This window comes from Camelus bactrianus, chromosome 10 (genome assembly GCF_048773025.1).
Source record: "Camelus bactrianus isolate YW-2024 breed Bactrian camel chromosome 10, ASM4877302v1, whole genome shotgun sequence".
NCBI lineage: Eukaryota > Metazoa > Chordata > Mammalia > Artiodactyla > Camelidae > Camelus > Camelus bactrianus.
In genome coordinates this window covers 10951646-10977500 of record NC_133548.1, presented here as the reverse complement: position 1 = coordinate 10977500, position 25855 = coordinate 10951646, and the positions used below count along the sequence as shown (strand labels likewise).

Sequence of the window (25855 nt, the reverse complement as noted above, 5' to 3'; positions counted from 1 at the left end):
GGAGGCGGTGGGAAACACGGGTCAGAAGATCTCAGGTCATGAGTGCCTTGAATTCCTAGAGCCTATCTTTTAAAATGCAGCTATGATGTTGGTACCTAATATGTGTTGAGTGGATGTGCCAGGCATTACTGCCCAAGTGCTTTTCACCTAATGCCCCGTAAGGTGCTCCAAACCTTTAGAGGTAAATTGTATCACTGCCATTGTATATGTAGGGAAATTAAAGCTCAGAGAGTGATGGAACTCGTCCAAGGTCACACAGTTAGTAGGTGACAGAGTCAAGACTTAACCTGCAGGTTCATGACTCCACTTCCAAATCACTTTCTTTTATTATTATTATTATTAATTATATTATTATTTTCATTATTATTATATTGAAGTATAGTTGATTTACAATATTGTGTTAGTTTCTGGTGTACAGCAGTATTATTTGCAATAGCCAAGACATGGAAGCAACCTAAATGTCTATTAACAGATGACTGGACAAAGAAGATGTGGGGTATAAATACAATGGAATATTACTCAGCCAAATCCCTTTCTGTTCACTGTGCTGCTTAGCGTATCATGACCCAGGAAGGGTTAGAACCCTTGGGAGGACTCTCAACCATCCAAGGGCTAGTCTCTGACCCACACTGAATGTCAGGCTCTGATCTCCTGCCTTTTCTCTTAGGTCCTGAAGCTGTTGCTCGTGGCCTGGGATCGCCGCCTCATCTTTGCCATCGGTACGTCCAGCACCACGGGCGAGTCAGATACCGTCATCTGGAATGAGGTCCATCACAAGACAGAGTTTGGCTCTAATCTCACTGGCCATGGCTACCCAGATGCCAATTACCTGGATAATGTGCTGGCTGAACTGGCCGCCCAGGGCATTTCTGAGGACAGCGCTGCCCAGGAGAAAGACTGAGTTGGCGGGGCTTTGGGGTGGGAGGGGCCACGGGGACCACAGGGCCAGAAGTGGGGAGAGTCAAGATGGAAGTGAGTGCCGTGCCCTCCCGGCCCCCTCGTCTCCCCTCTTGCCCTGCCTCCATCCCCCCATCCCTCCGGCCACAGAGGGGAGCTAGATTGAATAAGATGGTGTCATTCACAAACCTCATCCAACACCAAGGGGACATGGGGTGAGGGCCATCCTCGGTCTGTTCCCATGGAGTTTTCGGTGCTGGGTAGGCAGGAAGCCCCTCGTCCCCCGAAGTAGGGGCATGGTCAGCACACCTGGGGCGTGGGCATTCCACACCCTGGCCTTGTGAAGCTGGAGGTTCAGTGCCTCCGCTGGCTTCCTGCTGCTTCCACTCTGCTTTGAGAGCGGAGTTTCTGCTTTTCTCTCCTCCACTGGAGGTGAGAATCTCTCACTGTGCAAGATAAGGGTGGGCAAAGGGGTGAACCGCGAAACTGCTGTGACATCAGAAGTCGATGCCTCTGTGGACAGCGAGGGAGCACTTCTTGCCAAGAGGGTCCGGGCAGCCGGGCTTCTGGGAGCATGGTCAGCTCTCATCACAGTCCTGGCTCCCTGGGGCCCTCCCTCTTCCTCACACCTTTGACCTGTCCAAAGAGGCATCTGATTCTCTTGTGTGGATGGATGGACTCGGATTCCTCTCTGGGGCGGCATCCCCTGATGTCTCCAGCCCCTATCTGATCAGACCAGAGCCTGCATCCACTTAGCATCTGAACTGTCCTCAGGGAGAGGATCCCATAGCCTTCTTCCCAGCTCATCCCAGACCAGTGCAAAGATTCCATGAGTTTCATCAAGTCACTGTGAGTGGAGCCCAGGCTGGGCTCTGTGCCGTCTGTGTATGTGCATATACATGTGCGTACGTGTGTGTGCGTGTGCACGCCGCTGGCCCAGGTTGGTGGAGAGTCCCATCGTGTTTTCACGCTCTGTTTTGCAAGATGTCAAACCTCAGTTCTGATGGGGATGAAACAGCCAGGCTGTGGTCCCTTGACCTGCCTCACCCTTTGCCAACCCATCCCATTGTAAACTTGGACACAGCCGGAGACTTGGGGAGAGGTGGAAGGTGAGGGCTGGACTGACCCCTTTTTCTGCCTCTTTCAAGATCAGATCCGAGCCAGTCTCCATCCAGTCTTGTTGCTATGAGGGCTTCAGTCTGTCTCCGTGCGTATTTGCTAATCAGAGCCTGGAGCTGGTGCTGAGCCCCCTCATCAACTTCACTGATCACAGGCCGACCCAGAGTGTGAGGGAGACTAGCTCATCCCCAACAGGGGTGGGACCACATTATGGTCCAGTCCATCCTGCTTCTGGGTTGCATCCCAGGACCCTGTCTGATCCTTCTCCGACATTCCTCTTACCTTCATCTCCCTCTAATGAAGGAATTGGGGGTCAGGGAGCAGAGAAGGGGGATCAAAGAAGGGAAACTCAAGTCTCCCTTTGAAAGTGGGTTCTTTGAACTACGTGTTTGGGGGAAGTTCCTCTGGATACTAATTTGAATTTATATACCTCATGTTTGGGGGGTTTGACGTATATATATATATATGCATATATCTATTTCATAATATTTGGAAGGTTTTGGATGCTAGAAAAATGGAAACAAAAGAACTTCCCAAAATGGTACTTACGTTATTCTGAGAGCCGGCTCCTGTTGGCATTCCTGTGGCCAGTGGGTTCCCAAGTGTTACCTAGCTCCTGGAAGCAGGCTGAGCCTTCCTCCTTTAACAAATGGCCCTGGGGATGTTGATCAGCTATGGCAGAGGGTGCTCTGGCAGGAGGAATTGTTCCTGTAGTATTGATTCCAGCCACTTCTACCAGACGGCAGCCATTTAACTCACCAGCAGACCAGGAGGTTGGACCGAGTGTTCACCGCACTAGGGGGTAGTTTCCTGCCACAGTCAGGAAGGAAACACCCAAACTCAGTGGAAGAGACATCCCTGCTGTGTTTAATGCCAAGCCCATGCCCTCTGCCAGGCTACCATGTGCCAGAGATGCTGGAGAGCCTCTCTGCAAGCTTGGTACCATCCCCACCTTCATTCAGCATCCTTGCCAAGGACCCACTGGGCTCCTCACTCACAGGAGATAAGGAAACAGATTGAAGGTCAGTGGATAGACACGGAGCTGTGCAGTAGGAGGTGGGGAAAGGAAGGCGAATGCTTTGACAACTGGCAGTGGGCAATGGGGAGAGACTGGTTTCCCCGCAGCAGGCAGAAGAAGGTGTGGGTGGAGAAGAGATCTGCCAAGAGCAGAAGGAAGAGGACGCAGGGAATGCGTCGGGCAAGCATTGTGCCGGGGGCAGTACCACTTTGAGAGTTAGTCTTCATACCTTCAAGCCTTTCCCCCTAGGATGTTGGTAGTGTCGGTGCCCCGTGTCTCTTCCTCTCTGAGGATGCTTGGTAGGGGCTGCCTCATCCTCATGCTGCTCTTCTTGGGGGTAGGACCTTCTGGGCAGAAGGGATCTTGAATTTCCTTTCTAACACTGTGCCAGGCAAGGCGGGGGGCATTCCTTCGCTCGCTCGCTCTCTCGTGCCAGCCTGGAAATGTAGTCTCGGGTTCGGTGAGAACCCTGCCAGCAGAGGCTCTGTGCATCCCCCACTCTGACACGGGATGCTCTCCCACCGGAAGCCCTGCTGTGTTCCCCGCCCATGCAGGGATTCCCATGCCTTTCCTTTCATCGTCTTAAGCACCAGCAGCCTAGTTCCCCCTTCCTGAGTCTCCAGGGGTGACACGTGGGATTGGAGACAAATCTTGTTATAGTCTCATCCCTTAAAAGATGAACTGTGTATGTGTAGTTGCATGTGCCTTTGTGTTTTCATCCCCCCACCCCTTCCCTCTTTTGTAAAACTTCTACTTCTCTGTGGTTTTATACTTGGTCGGAAGTACTCGTCCTGGTATTGCACTGTTTGGGCATGAAAGGATTGGAGGAAGGTCCCGTGTGGTACGAGAAAGGGCCTTGTCCTCTTTGCTTGTCTGTGGTCACTGGCATTTGATGGGGAGCGGGGAGGGGTTGGTTCTGGGAAAGGGCAGGTGAATGTCCTAATGTGAATCTTTGTAACTGGTGTGTTTTGAGGTCCTTGCTGTGGCTCTGTGGGAGGACATCGCCACCTGGTGCTCATGACGTGTATGTGCAGAACAATAAATGGCAAATGAACAACCACAAACTGCTGTTGTTGTTAACCTGCTTTCTGTAGATCGGTGCACCTACCTGGGCGGCATTGGGGTACTTCGCCAAGTCAGCAAGCAATCACAAGTCCTTCCGCTGAGTGGAGGAGTCCCTTTTTCTAATTTTCTTTCACCTTTTTTCTACCCACACATTTAACCAAGTAACCTGGCCTGACTTCTCGTTCCTCTAAAGAAACAGACCATGTGGCAAGGGGGAAATACAACTGAAACTGTGGGGGAAAGACCATCTTAAAAACCATGAATGTTTGCTTCTTAAAGTTCCCTTCACCTGATGACAATATCATGTATGTTTCAATAGTTTACAGGCTGTTGTTTTTCAAACACATGTTTAATATTGATCATCCTGATACTAATGAGAACACAGAAATAAAATGCAATTGCAAAGCCTCGTTTGTCACCCAAATGCATCTCTGTTCCTGAAAGTCCACGGAGTGTGGTTTTCTTGGAAGCCCGGATTTGTCTTGGGCAGACCCCAGCCCGAGCGACACGGTCAGGAAAGCGGGACTCAGAAAGCAGACGCTGTGAACCCCCCCATCGGGGTTCTGACTGTGCAAAATGACTTGATGAATGTCAACCGCAAACCCCTTGCTTCTGGTTTCCTGTGGATGAACAGTCAGACGGAGCGTCCCTCAAGTACACGTTTTAATGCATATTTATGTGCAATGTTGTTAGAAATAAAAGTTTGTGAAGAGCTCTCTGTTTCAACGGGCAGTTAGTGCATTAAAAGCCTGGGAGCTTATAGATATACTTTGTCTCTCTGACTCAGTGGTCTTCAAAGATCTCATGGGGAAGTAAGTCAGCATTGGCAGGAAAGTGGTTACCTTGGCTAAAACATACCCACAAAACACCCAGAGGTTAAGGTTAAGTTTTAATGCTTAAGAAGAAGCAGGGGTAAGTAGAGAGGTTGCAGAAATCAGTGTTCCCAGCTGGGAGCAGGGCTCAAATTTTGTAAATCACTTCTCCGTATCGCAGTGGGAGATGGATGAGTAAACCTCCTCCCATCTTCCCACAGGCGGGGATGCTTCAGGGTCCTCAGAAGAAGGACCTAGTGGAACATTCTTGATGGTGAATGTTAATGAAGAAAGGACAGATTATCCAATGACATTTGATTTGGTGAAGAACTATGTAACTTTTTAAAGTGTTGTGGGGGAACATTAATAGATTCACCCTAGTGGTTACAATTAGGTGAGGCAGTTATTAAAACTGGGCAAAGCCTCGAATGCCAAGTAACAACCATGCATCCTGCTAGATGTCCCAGGGAGGTCAGCCTGGAACTGAAATAAATGCGTCACAAGTGATGTCGGATGCCTTTTTGCTTCATGTAAAATTATTGATTTGATCATGTCAGTCCCCTTTCTGCTGGAAAAAAAAAAGGCAGGGTACATAATTGGTAAAAATACTTCAACCTTCCCTGTTGAGGTTTTGGGGAGGAAGGGGTGCCTAGGTGTGGGTTTACTTTGACTTCTCGGAGTTTTCCTTGTATCCCACTCCCAGAAAAATGCACGCCTCTTGTTGGAATGTGGGGTGTGTGGGCGTGTGTGTGTGTTCAAGTGTGTGTGCACGGGATGGGAGGATGGAGAGGGGGGCGGCCATCCACGGAGGAGGAGGGCTTTGTACCTTGGTAACAGAACATGAAATAGTAATGCCCGATCTACCCGAAGCTGTAGCTGCTCCCTTTGCCCCATTTACGAGGAGCTAAGGGGACGAAACCAGGTAATTGGTTGTGGGTAAGAATCCCTATCTCCCACGAGCACCAGAATCTTTTCCAGTTTTCACCCTTTCTTCACTCATTCCTTGTCTCCAAACTATCCCTTCTCCCTTGACCTCCTAATAGAAGCTCATATGCTGTATTAATATTTTCTGAGGACTTTATGATACCAGTCTGAAGTCCAAGAGGGGCCTCGTCTAAGTAAGTCTTAACCGTGGAGAAGCTGGACCAGGTGGCTTGGAATAGGCACCATCTCTCCCCTCGGCTGCTGCTGAGATGACACAGAGGAGGCGACGCAGTCCGCTGACGGAGATCCATCAAAACTGAAAACCATAGCCAAGCGGAACTTCCCGTGTCTCCTGGGGGCTTTGTCAGCCTCCAGGAGCTTGAAATCCAGACAGCTTAAAACATACACACATATGCACACAATGGTGGGAGAGTAACACTCAAAGGAAGACATTCTTATAGCTCATGAATTGGAAATCTTAGCTGACCTCATATTAAATGCATTGCCTCCAAATCCAAATGTCAACCTTCTCCCTCCTCCCTTTTTGCACATATGCATGTAGGTGAAGATAATTAATAACGCAAGGTGAGAAAAGACACTCCCTTCATGTTTTAGTCCCCGAGGTGACTTCTGCTTAAAAAAAAAATCACAGCAGCTCTCCAACCCCTCCCCGACCTTGTCCACGTACCTCCATTCATTTCCTGGCCCAGAGACTTAAGGAGGTCACAAAGTTACACCTGCTTTCTGTTGTGCTTGAACTTCAATACTTAGGAAGGCAGCAGTGGAGAAAGGAAAAAGAAAGACGTGCCAGACGCTCTGGCTGGAGATGAGAGAAATGGTTTCCTGGGAGAAATCTAGGCTGGGCTCTGCTCCTGCTCTTGGTCACAGGTGTCTCCAGCCACTGTGGTGCCTGGGACAAAACTCTGCCTCTCATCCTGCAAAGTGAGGTAGCCCCTCTTCCTGTACTTCCGGATGCCAAAAATGGCCAGGACCATGACAGCTACCAGGATGGCCATGACCCCCAGGGTGATCCCGGCTGCTGCTCCTCCTGACAGGCCACTGCCATCCCCGTGGATGGTCTTCATGGCCCTGCGAAGCTCGAGCGGCTCTCCCAGCCTCCACAGGTGGGTCTGAGAATCTTTAATCCAGGATCTCGCAGTCTCACTATTGGTCACTATGACCGTGTTGGTGGCCACCTGACTCATGAGGGGTGGCCGGCAGTAAGGTGGGAGCCTGGCAGGGGGCAGAGACCCTCCCGTAAAAAGCCCGGCCTTGATGCAGTAAGACACTTGGCATCCATCGCTGATGAGGGCTAGGTGCTGACTGAAACCCCCGGGACATTTTTTTAAGGAAGGTGCCCGTAAATCTCCAGTTACAGCAGAATCCACCAAGGGATTCCCAACGGTACAGCTAAAGAACCCACCAAAGGGGACTGAAAACCTGTATCCAATCTCATAGTCCTGAGAAGCACATACCTTGAGGTTTTCAAAAAGTCTCAATGGAAAATAGCCAGCCGGGCAGGACTGTGCATTGGTCAAAGGGTTTATGCTCTTCCCACTATAGAGGCCCCCAAAAAGTAGTCCTGAGTTTTCTGCTACTTGGCCTCTGGCCACACACCAAAACGCCCTAAATTCAGCCTTCGCCACTTGGAACACATCTTCACACACCGTCTTGCAGAAGATGAGGAAGGTGCACTTCCGTGGACACTCCAGATGGTTATAACCCTCCTCGTGGATCTGGGATAGCAGTTGGATTGGGGAGTAGCCGGAGGGGCAGGAGAAATCGCCCGTGAGTGGATTCTTCTGCTCCAAGTTTTGGCAGAGTGAGACAACCTCATTCCCTGAGAGCTGAGTGCATTCCTGATAAACTCCGCCAAAGGAGAAATTGGTCATTTTCCCCTCGCAAGAGCCATCATCAGTGTTAGCCTGGAAATTGAAGTTGGGCGAGTTGAGATCCGTGCAACCAGGGTAAGTGTTAAATGCATAATAGCGTCTCACAGCAGTTTCCACCGTCTTAGACAACTTTCTCACCAAGGGCCCCGGCAAGTGAGGCAGCATGTCAGGGTTGATGAAGAAATACAGAGGCAGGCCGGCGCGGTCTACGGCCACCAGGTGGTTGGTGATGCCCTGCTGCCAGGTCTGGAGGGTGATGCCTGGGTAAAAGGGAAGCCCTCCGATGCTTTGCACCCTGGAGTTGGTCCTGTTTGAGAGGTAGTTCTTGGTGAAGGCATTCTGCGAGGTGTAGTTCTCCTCAAATTTGAAGTTCACAATGTTTAGGAAGGTGATTCCCGCAGATGCGGTCACAGCACTGTGGCTGCTCTGGCTGTCCTGGAGGAAGGAGGATCTGATGTGGTCCTCTTGGATGAGAGCAGCTCCGGCATCCACGCTAGTGATGACATGGGTACCATAGTTGAGGACCAGGAGTTCTGCCAGGTAGGTGGCCATCCGCGTCTGGTTGTTCTCCAGACAATCAGAAATGTCCATGAGCTCCTTCTTAAATCCCAAGCTTAGTTCTGCATCTGGGTTGATTTTGACTGTGTAGACCAGGTTTCTTACTTGAACCTGGGTAGTTACAGCTTGGTCCTTCACCTGAAGGGTCTTCATCCTCTGGAACTCAGGGGAGAACTTGCCGCTGACTTTGGAAAAAAGAGACAGCTCCGAGTTGATGGAGTAGGAGGTGCTGCTCTGGTAATTCACCCAGGACTCCAGGATTTTTGAGTTCATCTCCAGGTTGCTCTGCTTCTGGGGAATGGTAAAGATTTCATCCGGGATGATGTACTGTCCGTCTTCTGTGGTCCGGCAGTGAGTGTAGGTCAAGCCCATCACCCGTCCCATGTCCACATTCCGCAGATTATCCCAGCCGCCTCCAGGTAAGACTCCCAGAACAGGTAGTTTTAAGGCATTCTTGCATTTTTGAAAGCCAGCCTCATCTGTCACTTCCAGAGGCATGTCCATTTTCGCCCATGCTGCCACTGCCCAGAGAAGGACAGCACCCCTGAAGCGGTTCATGGCTCAGAGAGCCCCAGCCAGACACACCAGTCCTAAGCAGCAGCCAGAGAGCTTGGGGCTAACTGAACTGAGTTACTGAAGCAGAGTTCAGCATTTCTCCTAAAGCCACCAGTTCCCCTTTAGGCTAATCTCATCGTAAAATGGGGAAATGAGAGTTGATTGGAAAACCTAAGGTCCCTCAGGACTGAAAAAACTGTTGTACTAGATATGCAAACACAGCCCTAGATCCTTAACAGTTAACCCCCCTAACTGCCCCTCACCTCCCCCAGCCCTAGGCTGGTTACTCTGCAGCGGTCGTGGGCACTCAGAAATCTAAGTGCCACCACACACTGTACTGTCACCTCCACCAGAGCTTTCCATCTCTGAAAGAAAGCTTTGGTTTTGTTCTTTGTTCACTCTCTTGATGCTTCAGAGTTTCCCTGACTGCTCGCTCTCAATATTTCAGTACTAGTTTGCTTTTACTGTGTGCAGAGTTGGCAATAAGTTGGTGCCTGCTAGGATAACTTTAATCTTTTTATTCTGTTGTTAAGTGGATGTAACCAGTACAGGTGCATAGAAATGAATGTGGCTCTTCATTACTCAATTTTTCTTAAAGCAACAATTCATTTGTTAAGTTATTAGGAGAAGATAATTTCACGAATGTGCTTTTGTGTATAAATGCTAGATCTATTAGACCTCATTATTTAGAATAGTGTTTCCAGGCCCATTGATCTAGGACCAGGATTAATGGAAGCCCAGCTCTATTAACTCTTTGGGACAACTTGTGTGCATCTTATATTTAGAGGTAGCCAGGGAATCTAGAGGTTAATGGAAGTTCCCAATTGCACCCTTACGGCTCCCCAAATCCTGCATGAACCAGATGCAGTGCCAAGACTGAAAAAGTCATGTTTCAATTCACAGGCAACCTGCATGCCTTCTGGAAAGAAGGTTTCAACGAACTGAATTACTGCTGATTGTCACTGATGCAGCTGACAAGTGTTTTCAGATATAATGAGGTCAGTTGACAAGTTTCACAGGCTGAGCATAACTGGTTATTATTAAAACCTTGACAGTGTTCTGTAAACCCAGAAACACCGCATTCTGGGTCTATCCATGCTTCAGTTATCATGCTCCAGGGAATTCACTTACACTCAAGAAGGATTAATTAATGAACCAGTATCCAGTTTATACTTGGCTAGAGAAGAAAGCCTCTGTACAGGATGTCCTGGTTAATTTATAAAGCAGTTAGTTATAAATTTATAGCTCAGTAGAGTGATCCTAGAATTAGAACAATCAGAGTTGAATGTCCTTGAGAACTTTCATTAAGTCTGTTGAAATATCCACATACATCTCTTGAAACGCTTTCAGGACATGGCTCATCAGAATCAGAAAACTCACTTACATGCAGTTTTGAAGACATGCTGGCAATTTCCAACTTTTTGTGTTCGCTTTAATAGATCCTGATGAGCCCTCACTCTTTTTCAATGAGAATAAAGCAAGATGAATATAGATAATTCTATATTTAGGTGTTCCTAGGTCTCTAAATACCCAGTCGTTGTCATCTGTTGGCAGGGGGATTGTGTTTACTTTTTCATCTATTTTTCAGAGGAAGCACTGGGGACTGAACCCAGGACCTCGTGCATGCTAAACATGCGTTCTACCACTTGAGTTATACCCTCCCTCCCATTTTTTTTTGAATAGCCTTCCTCTTCATTTTTATCATAGCAAAAAAATTAAAAATTGCTAAAAGAGCCAATGAGAGTGAAATCATATTGCATGCCTATGACAAAATATTTTACAGCTTTCATAATTACATTTTCAAACAATTTTAATAACAGGTGAAATTCTTAGACAGAATGTTAAGTGAAACAAAAGCATGATATCCATTCAACATGACCTCAACTATATACAAATACAACTAGCATAATATATTCCAACCAACTCATTGACAGTAATTATATCTAGTATGTAGGCTTTATGATTTAAATGTTTTCCTCTTTTCTGAGTACTTTGAGTTTTTCAACAATGAGTATGTTTTGACTCTGACAAATTTTCCTTGAGAATCTAGCCAGTACCAAACACAGGGATGTGTATTGGGTAATCATCACTTTTTTACTCAGAAAAATAAGCAACAGAGAGACATTAAAAAAAAAAGGGGGACCCAAATAGTTCTGAAATTTCCATATACCTGAAATGATCCAAAGCTATGATTCTGTGTTTGCTGTGCTTGGTGCTCAAGGAAGTTCTCTTTTCAATTTACAGGGAAACAATGAAAGAAGAAGTGCAAATGTTGGGAATTTCAACTTAACTTGAATTTGCACTCCACTGGCAGGAATTGTTGCTCATAATGATCAGGTATGGGGAAGCGGCCTGCAGGAGTTTGACCAGAGCGGTTCACCCACTCCTTTTTGGCTTTCCTCTGCTCAACCAGCAGTGTCTTCTACTTTTTCTTGTATTGAAATGCATAGACAGCCACCTAAACTCTCTAGATGGCCACTCCCAGGGCTGGTGTCTCAAAGTTCAGTTTGGGTCTCTAAAAAGAAAAAGGCAACTTTTCCACAAAAGTTCTGCATATGTGTTATGAGGAGAGTGGTTTCACTTCCTCCAAAAAGAGGGAAGTCCCACGTCTGCTTTCGTTCTCAGTTTGAGCACGTGCAACCTTCTGACAGCATCTCATGCAGAGCCAAGCCATGATTCACATCTGAGGTTCAGTTCTGGGTGGGCTTGGAGCCGGTCCAGGTGTTTCCGTCTTCTGTGTTTCACCTGCAGTCTGAAATAGGAACGTTCGGCTGTGTTTGCAGGGACCATTCTCCTTCTTATTTTTAGCAGGAATCTAGGAAAATGGACTTAGCAGAAGCCTAAAAACTGACAGTCACATCGTCCCTAAATGGGTCAGGGAACTAAGACTTTTGAAGATTCTGAGGGGGGAGGGTACAGCTCAGTGGTAGAGTGCATACGTATCATGCATGAGGTCCTGGGTTAAATCTCTAGCACCTCCATTAAAAAATAAAACAGATACAGCCAATCACCTCCCCACCACCAGTAAAATTTAAACAAATTGAAAATAAAGATTCTGGAGCACCTTGGTTCTGGAAAATCCAAGAGGTTATTGGTAACCAAGTGACAATACTTTCTTTTTCTGAACAGTTAATTGCTAACCTGATGGCTTGAGAGTTTGCTTTTCAGTTCCTTCCCCTCAGAGACTGTTCTTCCCAGCAGGATTGCCTGTATCCTGACCACAAAAGTCAGAACACAGTGGTTTCTTGATTCCCTTTCATCTGGTGGGTAAAAACAGATGGCCCACTTGAAATTCTGCACATTCCCATTAAACAGGCCAGAACTGGGCAGCCTTGGCCATTGTATTTCTTTTCTCTATTAACATTTGTCCCTTTCATTTTTTTTCTAATTCTTTTTCTCCTCATCAACTTTTCCCTTCCTGCTCTTATTTCTCTTTGCCATTTTCATATTTAGGTTTGGAGGACACAAGTCTGTGACTTGGGTGCTACCTCTACCGCACTGAGGAAGGAAATCTCGATGTGGCGAAGACTTCCCCAGCAGGCTGCCACTCCCCTAGTCCACATCACGCCAGACATCGCTAATCAGACACACCATTAATTCCCCCTGAGGCTCTGAGGCTGCCTCAGTGTCATTCTCAGCACGGATTCCCCAGGACATTCTAAAGGAAGCCTGTTTCATCTACCCATTAAATAAATACTCATTGAGCATCTGTTTGTCAGGAACCCAGTGTAGGCGCCATTTTTGGAGTAGCCACTGTCAAATTTAATGCTCATTTAAGAGTCTGGTTGACCTGGTAAGCCCTTGGAACCACTGATCCCGCTTCATCTACTCCCCAAACTGAGCTCCACTGGGACTGAGCAGTTAGGACCAATTCATTCCCCGTCCCCATCTGCCTTCGGGTTTCCTAATGGCACCAGTCTAACAGGAAGAGTGCCTCTTGGGTTCTCCTTCAGCTGAAAACAGCTGAACACAGAGATCTTTGCCCACAAGAGGACTGGAATACAATGGAATTTCTCTCATGCCCCTGTTTCTTAGTCCCCAAGTCTTTCCTGTCATGTAACTACCCCTTTGAGGAAGATTTGAACAAAGGAAGTGACTGGGTGGCCTCTGGCTTCTCTGGGTTAACTGCTGGCGGAGCTCATATTTCTATATTTGTTTCATGATTGGGTAACACGAAACCAGTCTAACATTTAATCTTTCCCTCTTTTACCACAGGATCTTCAAGTGGACTTCGAGCAGAGATAAGTAAAACTTGCCCCATTTCTCTTCCTACCTGAAATAGCCATGAAAACAAGTAAGTTAAGTGAGGTGGTTTTTTCATCAGGGAATTATGTGGAATTGGGAGCTTTGGGTCCTCCACTGAAATGTTCCTACTGTCTTTACTACTTTTTTTGGTGGTCTAAATGTGAAATTAATATCATGGGCTGGGTTATGGGTCTGTTCAGTTTCTAGACTTTGTCCAGCTTTGTAAAGTCACTCAAAGTATCTCAACAGCTAGACTGATGAACATGGATGTGAAACACAGTTTTCAGAGCTGAACTGCAGGCAACATCCTGGCTCCAGACGTGACTTTGGGTAAGTTATGGAGTTTCCCTCAGCCTCCATCTCCTCAACTATGAAACACAAGTAGCATCTACCTCTATGCAGTAGATGAAGTTGGTAAGACTGAGACAGGAAGGAAGAGGGCAGGGCACAGCCATCAAAGGAATGACACAGCAATTACCACCAAGATGGCAGAAAATTCAGCTCCCAATAGACCTTCAGGCCCAAGATGGTGGGATATTTGACCTCCAGTGGACTTTGAGCTATATTGTACACATTGTAATGTATTAGCATGGTGAACGACACCCACAGGCGCCATGACAGTTCTGAGGCTAACCATGAAAGGTCAAAAAGAGGTCCAATTCCTGGGAATCACCACCCCCTTTCCAAAGTAGCTGGAATAGTCCTCTCACTTGTTAGCATATAAAAATTAGCAACACCATGCCTCATGGCATCTCTTGCTCCCTCACCTTTTGAGATAGCTGTCTATGGAGTGTGTATCTACTTTTACTTTAAACTAAGCACCCAACCCCACACCTCTTGGCCTCTCTCTTGCCTTCTAAGACAGCCTATACTCTGTCTATGGAGTGTACATCTCCCTAAATAAATCTACTCTTACTCAAATGTGGCTCGCTCTTGAATGCTTTCCTGAGCAAAGCCAAGGACCCTCACTTGGTGGGATGCATCCCAGGGACTTGCCCAAGACCTGGGACATGGCCATCCTCTCGTACCCTGCATTTTTTCCTGTATCAAGATAAGTGACTGCAACCCTCCATGTAAAGCTCCGTGTGACTCAGGTAGGAGCTGAATGTATATCAGTTTTCAGCTCTACTGAACTTACTGCTGCAGGCTTCAGGCTGACTTGGTAGTTAAGCTGTATTAGAGCATTTCAGGAGCTTGACTTTTTTTCTGGTCATCCACTTGACAACATGGGGAATCATACTGACTCAGAAGGACCACCTGAATATTTTTAAATTTTTTAATTTTTTAAACATTTTTCATTGAATTATAGTCATTTTACAATGTTGTGTCAAATTCCAGTGTAGAGCACAATTTTTCAGTTATACATGAACATACTTATATTCATTGTCACTTTTTTTTTTCACTGCGAGCTACCATAGAATCTTGTATATATATCTCTGTGCTATACAGTATAATCTTGTTTATCTATTCTACATATGCCTGTCAGTATCTACAAATTTTGAACTCCCAGTCTATACCTTCCTACCTCCCCCTTGACAACCACAAGTTTGTATTCTATGTCTATGAGTCTTTCTGTTTTGTATTTATGTTCTCCTTTTGTTTTTTGTTTGTTTGTTTGTGTTTTTTAGATTCCACATATGAGCGATCTCATATGGTATTTTTCTTTCTTTTTCTGGCTTACTTCACTTAGAATGACATTCTCCAGGAACATCCATGTTGCTGCAAATGGCATTATGTTGTCGGTTTTTATAGCTGAATATTATTCCACTGTATAAATATACCACTTCTTCTTTATCCAGTCATCTGTTGATGGACATTTAGGCTGTTTCCATGTCTTGGCTATCATAAATAGTGCTTCTATGAACATTAGGGTGCAGGTGTCATCCGGAAAAAGGGTTCCTTCTGGATATATGCCCAGGAGCAGAATTCCTGGGTCATATGGTAAGTCTATTCCTAGTCTTTTGAGGAATCTCTATACTGTTTTCCATAGTGGCTGCACCAAACTGCATTCCCACCAGCAGTGTAGGAGAGTTCCCTTTTCACCACAGCCGCTCCAGCATTTGTCATTTGTGGACTTTTGAATGATGGCCATTCTGACTGGTGTGAGGTGATATCTCATTGTAGTTTTGATTTGCATTTCTCTGATAATTAGTGATATTGAGCATTTTTTCATGTGCCTATTGATCATTCATATTTCTTCCTTGGAGAATTGCTTGTTTAGGTCTTCTGCCCATTTTGGATTGGGTTGTTTGTTTTTTTCTTATTAAGTCATATGAGCTGCTTATATATTCTGGAGATCAAGCCTTTGTCGGTTTCATTTGCAAAAATTTTCTCCCATTCCGTAGGTTGTCCTTTTGTTTTACTTATGGTTCTGTTTGCTGTGCAGAAGCTTGTAAGTTTAATTAGGTCCCATTTGTTTATTCTTGCCTTTATTTCTATTGCTTGGGTAGATTGCCCTTGGAGAACATTTTTGAGATGTATGTCAGATGACGTTTTGCCTATATTTTCTTCTAAGGGGTTTATTGTATCTTGTCTTATGTTTAAGTCTTTGATCCATTTTGAGTTTATTTTTGTGTATGGTGTAAGGGAGTGTTCTAGCTTCATTGATTTATGTGCTGCTGTCCAGTTTTCCCAACACCATTTGCTGAAGAGACTGTCTTTATTCCATTATATGTTCTTGCCTCCTTTGCTGAAGATTAGTTGACCAAAAGTTTGTGGGTTCATTTCTGGGCTCTCTATTCTGTTCCATTGGTCCATATATCTGTTTTTGTACCAATACCATGCTGTCTTGATGACTGTAGCTCTGTAGTATTGTCTGAAGTCTGGGAGAGTTATTCCTCCAGCCTCTTTCTTTTTCTTCAGTAATGTTTTGGCAATTCTAGGTCTTTTGTTGTTCCATATAAATTTTATTATAATTTGTTCCAGTTCTGTGAAATATGTCCTGGATAATCTGATGGGGATTGCATTAAATCTGTAGATTGCCTTGGGCAGTGTGACCATTTTAACAATATTGATTCTTCCAATCCAAAAGCATGGGATATCTTTCCATTTTTTAAAGTCTTCTTTAATTTCCTTCATCAATGGTTTATAGTTTTCTGTGTATAATTCTTTCACCTCCTTGGTTAGATTTATTCCTAGGTATTTTATTACTTTGGGTGCTATTTTAAAGGGGATTGATTGTTTACTTTCTTTTTCTGTTGATTCATCATTAGGGTAAAGAAATGCAACTGGTTTTTGAATGTTAATCTTGTAACCTGCTACCTTGCTGAATTCTTCAATTATTTCTAGAAGTTTTTGTGTGAACCTTTTAGAGTTTTCTATATATAGTATCATCTCATCTGCACATAGTGACACTTTTACCTCTTCTTTTCCAATTTGGATCCCTTTTATTTCTCTCCTTGCCTGATTGCTGTGGCTAGGACTTCCAAGACTATGTTGAATAGGAGTGGGGATAGTGGGCAACCTTGTCTTGTCCCAGATTTTAGTGGGAAGCTTTTGAGTTTTTCACCATTGAGTACTATGCTGGCTGTAGGTTTCTCATATATAGCTTTTATTATGTTGAGATATGATCCCTCTATACGCACTTTGGTTAGAGTTTTTATCATAAATGGGTGTTGAATTTCATCAAATACTTTTTCTGCATCTATTGAGATGATCATGTGGGTTTTGTCCTTCCTCTTGTTGATGTGATGTATTACATTGATTGATTTGTGTATGTTGAACCACTCTTGTGTCCCTGGAATGAACCCCACTTGGTCATGATGTATAATACTTTTTATGTGCTGTTGGATTCTATTTGTTAATATTTTGGTAAGGATTTTTGCATCTATGTTCATCAGTGATATTGGTCTGTAATTCTCTTTTTTGGTGGTGTCTTTGTCTGGTTTTGGTATCAGGGTGATGATGGCTTCATAGAATGATTTTGGGAGTATACCCTCCTTTTCAATCTTCTGGAAGAGTTTGAGAAGGACTTGTATGAGTTCTTCTTTGTATGTTTGGTAGAATTCCCCAGTGAAGCTGTCTGGTCCTGGACTTTTATTTGTAGGGAGGTTTTTTTTATTGCTAATTTGATTTCATTTCTAGTGATTGGTTTGCTCAAGTGGTCAGTTTCTTCTTGGTTTAGTCTTGGTGGGCTGTATGTTTCCAGAAACTTGTTCCGTCTCCTGTAGGTTATCCATTTTGGTTCCATATAGTTTTTCATAACATCCTCATATGATATTCTGTATTTCTATGTTATTTGTTGTAATTTCTCCATTGTCCTTTCTTATTTTGCTTATTTGTGCTCTCTCTTTTTTCTTCTTTGTGAGTCTGGCCAGAGGTTTGTCGATTTTATTTACTTTTTTAAAAAAATAGCTTTTGGTTTAATTTTTTTTTCTATGTTTTTAAAAATCTGTATTTTATTTATTTCCTCCCTGATCTTTATTATTTCCTTCCTTCTGCTGCCTTTAGGGGTTTTTTGTTCTTCTTTTTCTAGTTCTTTTAGCTGGTGGGTTAGATTGTTTATTTGAGATTGTTCTTCTTTTTTGAGGAAGGCCTGTATCACTATAAACTTCCCTCTTAGCACTGCCATTGCTGCATCCCATAAATTTTGTGTGGTTGTGTTTTCATTTTCATTTGTCTCAAGGTATTTTTTAATTTCAATTTTGATTTCATCATTGACCCATTATTTTTTTAATAGCATGTTGTTTAATCTCCATGCTTTCCTTTTTTTCTCCTTTGTTTCTCTGTAGTTGATTTCTAGTTTCATGGCATTGTGGTCAGTAAAGGTGCTTGAGATAATTTCTATTGTCTTCAAATTGTTGAGGCTTCTTTTGTGCCCAAGTACATAATAAATCCTAGAAAATGTTCCATGTGCACTTGAAAAGAGTGTATATCCTATTTTTGGGAGGTGTAATGCTCTGAAAATATCCATCAGATCTAATTTTTCTATTGTATCATTTAATTTCTCTGTTGCCTTATTTATTTTCTGTCTTGAAGATCTGTCTAGTGATGTTAATGCAGTGTTAAAATCTCTGACAATGATTATATTCCCATCAATTTACCCCTTTATCTCTGTTAGTTATTGTTTTATGTACTTAGGTGCTCCTATATTGGGTGCATATATATTAACGAGTGTAATATCCTCATCTTGTATCACTCCTTTAATCATTATAAAATGTCCTTCTTTATCTTTCTTTATGGCCTTTGTTTTCAAGTCTATTTTGTCTGAAATCAGTACTGCTACACCTACTTTTTTGGCTTTTCCATTTGCATGGAATATCCTTTTCCATCCTTTCACTCTCAATCTATATGTGTCCTTCTTCCTAAAGTGGGTCTCTTGTATGCAGCATATTGAAGGTTCTTGCTTTATTATCCAGTCTGCTACTGTGCATCTTTTCATTGGAGCATTTAGTCCATTAACATTTACAGTAATTAATGATAGATGTGTGTTTATTGCCATTTCGAACTTATCTTTGCAGTTGATTTGGTATTTCCTCTTTGTTCCTTTCTTTTTCGTTTTATGGTTTGGTAATTTTCCTTTGTATTATCTTGGATTTTATTTAGCTTTTGTGACTCCCTTGTAAGTTTTTGGCTTGTGGTTACCTTTTTTTGTAAACCTATTAACCCATTAATATAACTGTTTGTATTAAACAGATAGTAATATAACTCAAACCCATCCTAACGAAAACAAAACATTTAAAAAAGAAAAATAAAAAATAATCTATATTTCCTTGCTTCCTTCTCCCACTCTTAATGATTTGGATGTCTTCTTTTACAATTTTGTATTTATTCTATTTGTAATTCATGATAGTTATCACCTTTCTAGTTATGATTTTCTCACTTTTGTGGAATCCTGCTTCTTTTCTATTTAGAGTACACCTGTAAATGTATCTTTTAGCATGGGTTTAGTGTTGCTAAGCTCTTCTAGTTTTTTTTTTTTCTTGTCTGTGAAATTCTTTATCTCTCCTTCTATTCTAAAGGATAGCCTTGCTGGATAAAGTATCCTAGGCTGCATCTGTTTTTCATTCAGGACTTTGAATATATCTTGCCACTCCCTTCTGGCCTGTAGTGTTTCTGTAGAGAAATGTGCTGAGAGCCTTATGGGGGTTCCCTTTTAACTCATTCTTTGTTTTTCTCTTGCTGCCTTTAGGATCATTTCTTTATCCTTGACTGTGGCCATCTTGATTATGATATGTTTTGGTGTGGGTCTGTTTGGGTTCTTCCTGTTTGGGACCCTCTGAGCTTCCTGTACTTGGATATCTGATTCCTTTTTTAAGTTTGAGAAATTTTCAGTCATGATTTTTTCAAATACCTTTTCAATCCCTTTTGTTCTTTCTTCCCCTTCTGGAACCCTTATTATGCATAGATTGGTGCACTTTATATTATCCCATAGGTCCCTTATACTGTTTTCATTTTTTTTTTTTTAATTTGTTTTTCTCTCAGCTGTTATGATTGGGTGCTTTCTGTTGTTCTGTTTTCTAGGTCACTTATTCATTCCTCTGCATTATCTAGCCTGCTGTTTACAGCCTTTAGATCAGCTCTTATCTCAGCAAATGAGTTTACCAATTCTACTTGGCTCTTCTTTATAGCTTCAATTTCATCTTTGACATATTTTATATCTCTAAACACTATCTCTTTTAGTTCCTTCAGTACTTTGATCACTCCTTTTTTGAAATCTTGATCTAGTAGGCCATCAATGTCTATTTCATCGATTGTTCTTTCAGGGGATTTCTCTTGCTCTTTTAATTGGGAGTGGTTCCTCTGCTTCTTCATCTTGCTCACATCTCTGGCACTGTGGCTTATGGTGTATCAGTTATCAATTGCAGTCCTTAAAGAGTTTATTTATTTATCTATATAAAGCCTATGCAGGAATAAATCTTAAAAAAAGAGAAAATTTTAAAAGAAGGGAGAAAAAAAGTTTTGAAAACAATGTATAATCAGTAATAGAAGAGCAAGTTGGAGCAGAATAGCAGTTGAGTTGAGATGTCTTTTAAAAACCTTAAAAAAGGAGAAAAGATTAAAAAAATATTTGAAACCTGTGTATAATCAATAACAGGAAATCAAAACCAAGAGAAATAAAAATAAAATGAGGTGGATTTTTTAAAATAATAATAATAATAATATTTTAAAAGAAAAATTTTAAAGGGATTAAAACTGGAGACATATACAATTGTTTAAAAAGTAAAACTTTAAAAGAAACTTTAATAGAAAATAGAACAGATTTTTTTAAAATGTAAAACAAGAGAGAATTTTAAAGAAGGGAGAAAAAAGATTGAAAGCAGTGTGTAATCAATAATAGAAGAGCAAGTTGAAGCTGAATAGCAATCGAGTTGAAACGTCTTTTTAAAACCTTCTAAAAAGGAGAAAAAATCAAAAAACAATAAATGAAACCTGTGTATAATCAATAACAGAAGATCAAAACCAAGAGAAATAAAAATGAAATGAGGTGGATTTTTTAAAATAATAATAAAAAGATTTTAAAAGATAAATTTAAAAGGGATTAAAACTGTAGATATATACAATTGTTTAAAAAGTAAAGATTAAAAAGGTAATAAAAAATAGAACAGACAAAAGAAAAGATTAAAAAAAAGGTGGGGGGAATGTGTTCTCCTGAAGACTGTGCACTTTTAATAATTTTATCGAAAAGTCTTTCTGTCTTCGCCCTGTTTCGCGAACTCAGCTTGCTGTTTCCAGAGTCCCTCCATTGGCTCCCTTGTCTGTGCTGCTCCCAGTACCTGTCTGCAAGCAGATCGCGCCCCCTCCCAACACTGGGTCAGGTGTTGCTCTCCTTCACGGTTGGCGGGTGGGTCACTCCCCCTCCCGATGCTGCAGTCAGATGCTGCAGTCGGGTGAGGTAAGCGGGCTGATTGCACCTCCTCCCAGCACCGCTGTCAGGTGCTGCGCTCCTGCCAGGAAGGCAGGTGGCCACCGCCCTCTCCCAGCGCCAGTCGCTCCGCTGCTCTGTGCAACTGCACACTCCGCCTCTGGTCGGTGGCGCTCCGTAGGCAGGCTCAGGGAAGAGCGTGGAACAGTCCCGCCCTTGCTCCCTGCCAAATCTCAGCTCCTTTTTTGTCTTGGCAGCGCGAGTTCTCTGAGGCACCAGGGCAGAAAGAACCTATCTGCCTCAGGCTGTAAACAATTCTCAGTCCTGCCTAAGAGGTTGCGGAGCCCCCAGGTGTGGATTCAGGTCTCGGCCTCAGCCCCACCCCCGCCTCCACCCAGGCGCTGAGCACAGGAGGAGATGACAGCTGTGGCTGCACCCCTCCTATCTTCTCAGAAGCGCCATGGGTCTTAGGAGACAACGGCTACGGCGCCACCACCCCCCCCAGGGCACATCAGCAGTGTTGCTTTGCTTTATTCTTTCGTAATTTATGGAGGGCCCAGGTTGTTCTGCTCCATATCCCCTCCCAGCCATGGTACGCAGCCCCCTGCATTCCTCCAGGGCTGCCTCAGTGCGGCCATCCCCATCCTCCGCCCGGCTCAGGTGGCCTGTCCGGGCCCCCAGTTGCCGGCTTGCGTCTCGGACTGGGTGTTGCAGGGACCCTTTGTGCCCATTTAACTTAGTTCTGTTGGTCAAGGGATGCTCAGGTCAGATATGAGCCTTGGAGGCTCCCCCCTCCATCCCACAGGCCTGTCTGTTAGAGAGGGGGAGGTTCAACGAAGGAGCGCCAGTCCTCCTTTGCCACTCCCTCCCTGCGGGACCTGTCCCGCACTGTTTTGTTTTTTCTTCTTTCTTTTTACCTTTTCTCCTACCAGATTCTTGGCATGTTTGTCTTTTGAAGAGGGCAATGTTCTGTTTGAGTTTAGCAGGTGCTCTGGTTGGCTAGGTGGGTCCGTGGATGTGACTTTTTGGTGTATTTGTGGGAGAGGGTGAGCTATGAGCGTCCTTCTCCTCCACCATCTTGGCCCCTTAATTCTGAATGTTTTTTTATTAATATCCCAAAGACATGCATCTTTAAGGAAAACAATCTAGTAGCCATACCATCTGGATTAGTGACACAGGTAAACCAGAAGTGATTGGTTGCTTTATCAAAGAATTCATCCCAGAAGTCTCTTAGAATGAGATTAACAAGCATTTTCCATAAATGGCCAGTAGATTTGTTAGGCTTTGCAACCAAATGGTCTCTGTGATAAGTACACAACTCTGCCATTGTAGTGCCAAAGTCGATGATATGTAAATGCATGCGTATGACTGTGTTCCAATAAAATCTCTACAAAAACAAGAGGGGGCTGGATTTTGCCTGGGGTCTGTATTTTACTGACATCCAATTTAGAATCAGAGACTTACAGAATCCCATTATTGGAAAGGACATTCCCTCTTAGACGACACTTGAGCCTCCTCTAATACAGTCTTACAAAGTGGTCATAAGAGGCGATAAGAGTAATAAGTAGGGCCCAGGCATTGGTATACGAGGTGTTAGCGGCTTCAATGAGGTCTTTGGAGTAGAAGCCTGTAAGGAATGAGATTCTTGTCATGAGGAATGAGGGTCATGGTGCCAACAATGAGGAATGTTGTGGTGAAGGGTATAGATTTAAGTAAACTCACTATTTTTTGAATATCTTGTTTGTCATTTCCGGAGCATATAAAGAGTATTGCTTTAAAGAAAGTGTGTGTGCAGATGTGAAGGAATGCTAAATAGGGTTGGTTAATACCAACTGTTAATATCATAAGGCCTAATTGGCTTGAGGTGGAGAAAACAATTTTTTAATGTCATTCTGCATAAGTGCACAGATTGTGGTAAATAGTGTGGTCGTTGCTCTTAGGCATAGTGTCATGGTTTGGATAGTTTTGTTACTTCCTATTAGGGGATAAAATTGAATAAGCAGGAATACACCTGCTACTACTATTGTACTTGAGTGAAGTAGGGCGGATACAGGAGTGGGGCCTTCTGTTGCTGAGGGGAGTCAAAGATGTAAGCCAAATTGAGTGGATTTTCTGGCTGCAGCTAGGAGAAGTCCTTTTGGGGGGTAGGTTGGAGGGGCTTTGAGTGAGCATAAAGATTTGTTGAAGATCTCATGTATTTAAATTAAATAAAAATCAGGCTATTGATATGACAAATCCAGTATCTCCAATGCAGTTATATAGAATTTCTTGGAGGGAGGCTGTGTTTGCATCTGCTCGGCCATGTCATCATCCAATTAATAAAAATATAATCCCAACTCCCTCTCTTCCACGGTGAAGCTGGAATAGGTTATTGGTGGTAACAAGAATTAGTATTGTAATAAGGAATAAGAGTAGATATTTGAAGAACTGATTAATATTGGAGTCAGAGTGTATCTACCACATTGAGAATTTTATAATGGATCATGTAACAAATAGTGTAATTGGTACAAATACTATTGAGAAATAATCTGTTTTGAAGTTGAGGGATAGTTTTAGGGTTTAAACTGTAATTCAGTGTCAGTTAACCTCTGTTTGGATGCCTCTAGGGCAGGGTGACTTCCTACCCACTGTCTGTGGACAGTTCTAATTCTTGGGAAACTGTGGCTTCAGCCAAGTCCAAATGGTCTGTGTGATCCACTGGTTGAAATCATACTCCCGTGCTGTGGCCGCTTGACAGTGATGCTGTATACCAGATGCAAGCAAGAGCAGGTGGGTTAGATGCCCACCAACCTGGAAATCTGAGAGAGTGTAACTAGGTCTGTCTTGTTTAATGACTAATGAGAAGGGATAAAGACCACAGTGTGAGGGCCCTAGACACCTCCTACTAGGCCAATAATTTTTTCATTGATGAGTCATGGGGAACTTCAGGGGTTTCCAAGGCAGGGACTGTGGTAGATAGGGTACTTGGTGAGCTATAAGGAGAAAATATTTCAGTATTTTCAGAGCTATTCACATGAATGCCAGCCTTCCCTAGAAGAGCATCTGGAATCCATGAGGTAGTCAATAAATATTTGTCGGAAAGATTAATGGATGAATGTAAAAACTTTGCAGTCTTAGAATTCTACTGATGGGTTTCAAAAATAGTCAGTGGTAGAGACCTACAAGCCCCAAGGTGACAGGAGCAAAAGGACAAGACACTCCATTCAGGAAGGGCATTTGGATTAATGATGCAGGTAAACCAGAAGTGACTGGTTGCTTTATCAAAGAATTCATCCTAGAAGTCTCAGAATGGGATTAACAAACATGTACTATAAATGACTAGCTAATAAATTTTTTAAGTTTTTGACTGAAGTTTGTTCTTGAAGCTGACAAGAATCCGCATCCCAGAAACTATTTTATGCCAGCCTTCTGAGGCTTGTCAGACAAAAAAAAAGTTAAACATTATATGGTTCCACTTATATGAAGTACCTAGAATAAGCCAAATTGTAAAGACAGAAATTAGAATAGTGTTTACTAGGGGTTGGGGCAGAGAGGAATGAGGCGTGTGAACATGCAAGAGAATTTTGGCAATGTGTATTTATTTGGACTGTTGTAGAGGGAAACTCAGATTGAAGAGTTGCCTTTTGAGACTCAGGCAAAAATGAACTAAAGGCAGGTACTCAGACCTGAAGTCTTCTGTCCAGGTGCTGAGCAGTGCATGTTTGTTATTCAGACTGAGCTGCTCCCCAAATTCTCCAGGCTAACTCTTGCTTGCCCTTCATATTTCAGTTTAAAAGTGATTTCTTCCTAAAAGCCTCCCCTGAACTCACAGGCCTAGGTTGTATCAAATAAATTTATGGGCATCTTTAGATTTCTTCAGCTGCACCAATCTCTAAGCCCTCAGCTCCCTACCCAGTGAAGAGTTCTGGGTGGTCCTCCAACCCCTCACCCCTTGACCTCTCCTGGGAGGAGGTGTGGGCTCTGACATATTCTCCACTTCCCCATAGCTCGAGTACTTAGGTCCAAAAAGAGGAGAGTTGCCAAGATTTAGCAGATGCAAATATGGGATGCCCAACTTAATTTAAATTTCAGATAGACAACAAATAATTTTTTTAGTAGGAGTATGTCCCAAGCAACATTTGGGGCATACTTATACTACAAAAATTTTCAATGTTTATCTAAAATTCTAATTTAACTGAGTATCCTACATTGTACCTGGAGACCCTAAACACCACTGGACCCGAAGAGACTTCCGCTCCTTCCTCACTGTTGAGCTCCGATGAAGCACTGGGCCACCGGGTGTGGACTATGGCTTTTCCAGTGGTTGGTCAGAGAATACTGGATAACACAACCCAGAAATACAGAGGACTGAAATTCCATGTGCCAGTGAACATTGATGAGTTAGAGATGGGAGATAGGAGGAATCTGGGAAATACTTTGCTTTTTCTTTCTCCCTTCAGCGGACCGTTTTGAGGACTGGTGGTTTCATGTGCTCTGCCTGAAGACATTACACAACTGTCTGTGTCTTTTCCTTAAGCTGTGATCAGCTCAGTAATAAACCCCTTAGATTTGCTTTGTCTCCTTTGCTGCCTTGTCTCCCCTTTCCCCTTACATTTCCTGCCCTGGGACTGTACCTCCCAATGAAACATCAATTAATTAACATTACAATGTCCCTCTTATGTGCTCTGTAGCATTCCTTGAATTTATCACTGGCTATTTTCATGGACTTTTTGTGTGAATCTCTCCTCTGGTAAACTATAAGCTCCTTATGGGAAGGCTGTGTTTTTCTGGTTCATCACTGTATTACCTGAGGCCATCGCAGTATCTGGTACACGGCTCGATCAACACATGTTACTATTGAACAAATGAAGAAGTGAATACAGCCGGCAAAGCTGACAATAGTTCTCGAACATTCCCCTGGTAGAGCAGGCCTTGAGTGGTTGGGAATGCAGACTCAAGCTGAAGCAAAATTCTTACAGGATGTTTG

At 43.4% G+C, this 25855-nt stretch overlaps 2 protein-coding genes and 1 long non-coding RNA gene across 4 annotated transcripts in view; 2 read left to right on the top strand and 1 right to left on the bottom strand.

The window, feature by feature from the left end:
* The window catches only part of DTX4 (deltex E3 ubiquitin ligase 4), a 35987-nt gene extending 31478 nt beyond the window's left edge, over positions 1-4509 (top strand). The window contains exon 9 of the mRNA XM_010956341.2: positions 668-4509. Coding sequence (XP_010954643.2) covers positions 668-901 — 234 coding nt within the window. The 3' untranslated portion in view covers positions 902-4509. The remainder of the gene's footprint in view (positions 1-667) is intronic.
* Positions 4430-8936, bottom strand: MPEG1 (macrophage expressed 1). The gene has a single exon (XM_010956343.3). The coding sequence runs from the start codon at positions 8841-8843 to the stop codon at positions 6690-6692; it is 2154 nt and encodes a 717-aa protein (XP_010954645.1). The 5' UTR covers positions 8844-8936; the 3' UTR covers positions 4430-6689.
* A 4065-nt stretch (positions 8937-13001) lies between these two features.
* LOC141578938 (uncharacterized) overlaps positions 13002-25855 on the top strand; it is a 56651-nt gene continuing 43797 nt past the window's right edge. The window contains exons 1-2 of one of the 2 annotated variants that reach the window (XR_012509851.1): positions 13002-13134; positions 13335-13415. This is a non-coding gene — a long non-coding RNA (uncharacterized LOC141578938). Of the gene's footprint in view, positions 13135-13179; positions 13416-25855 lie in introns of those variants that run through there. The other variant, XR_012509850.1, reaches the window with a different exon arrangement.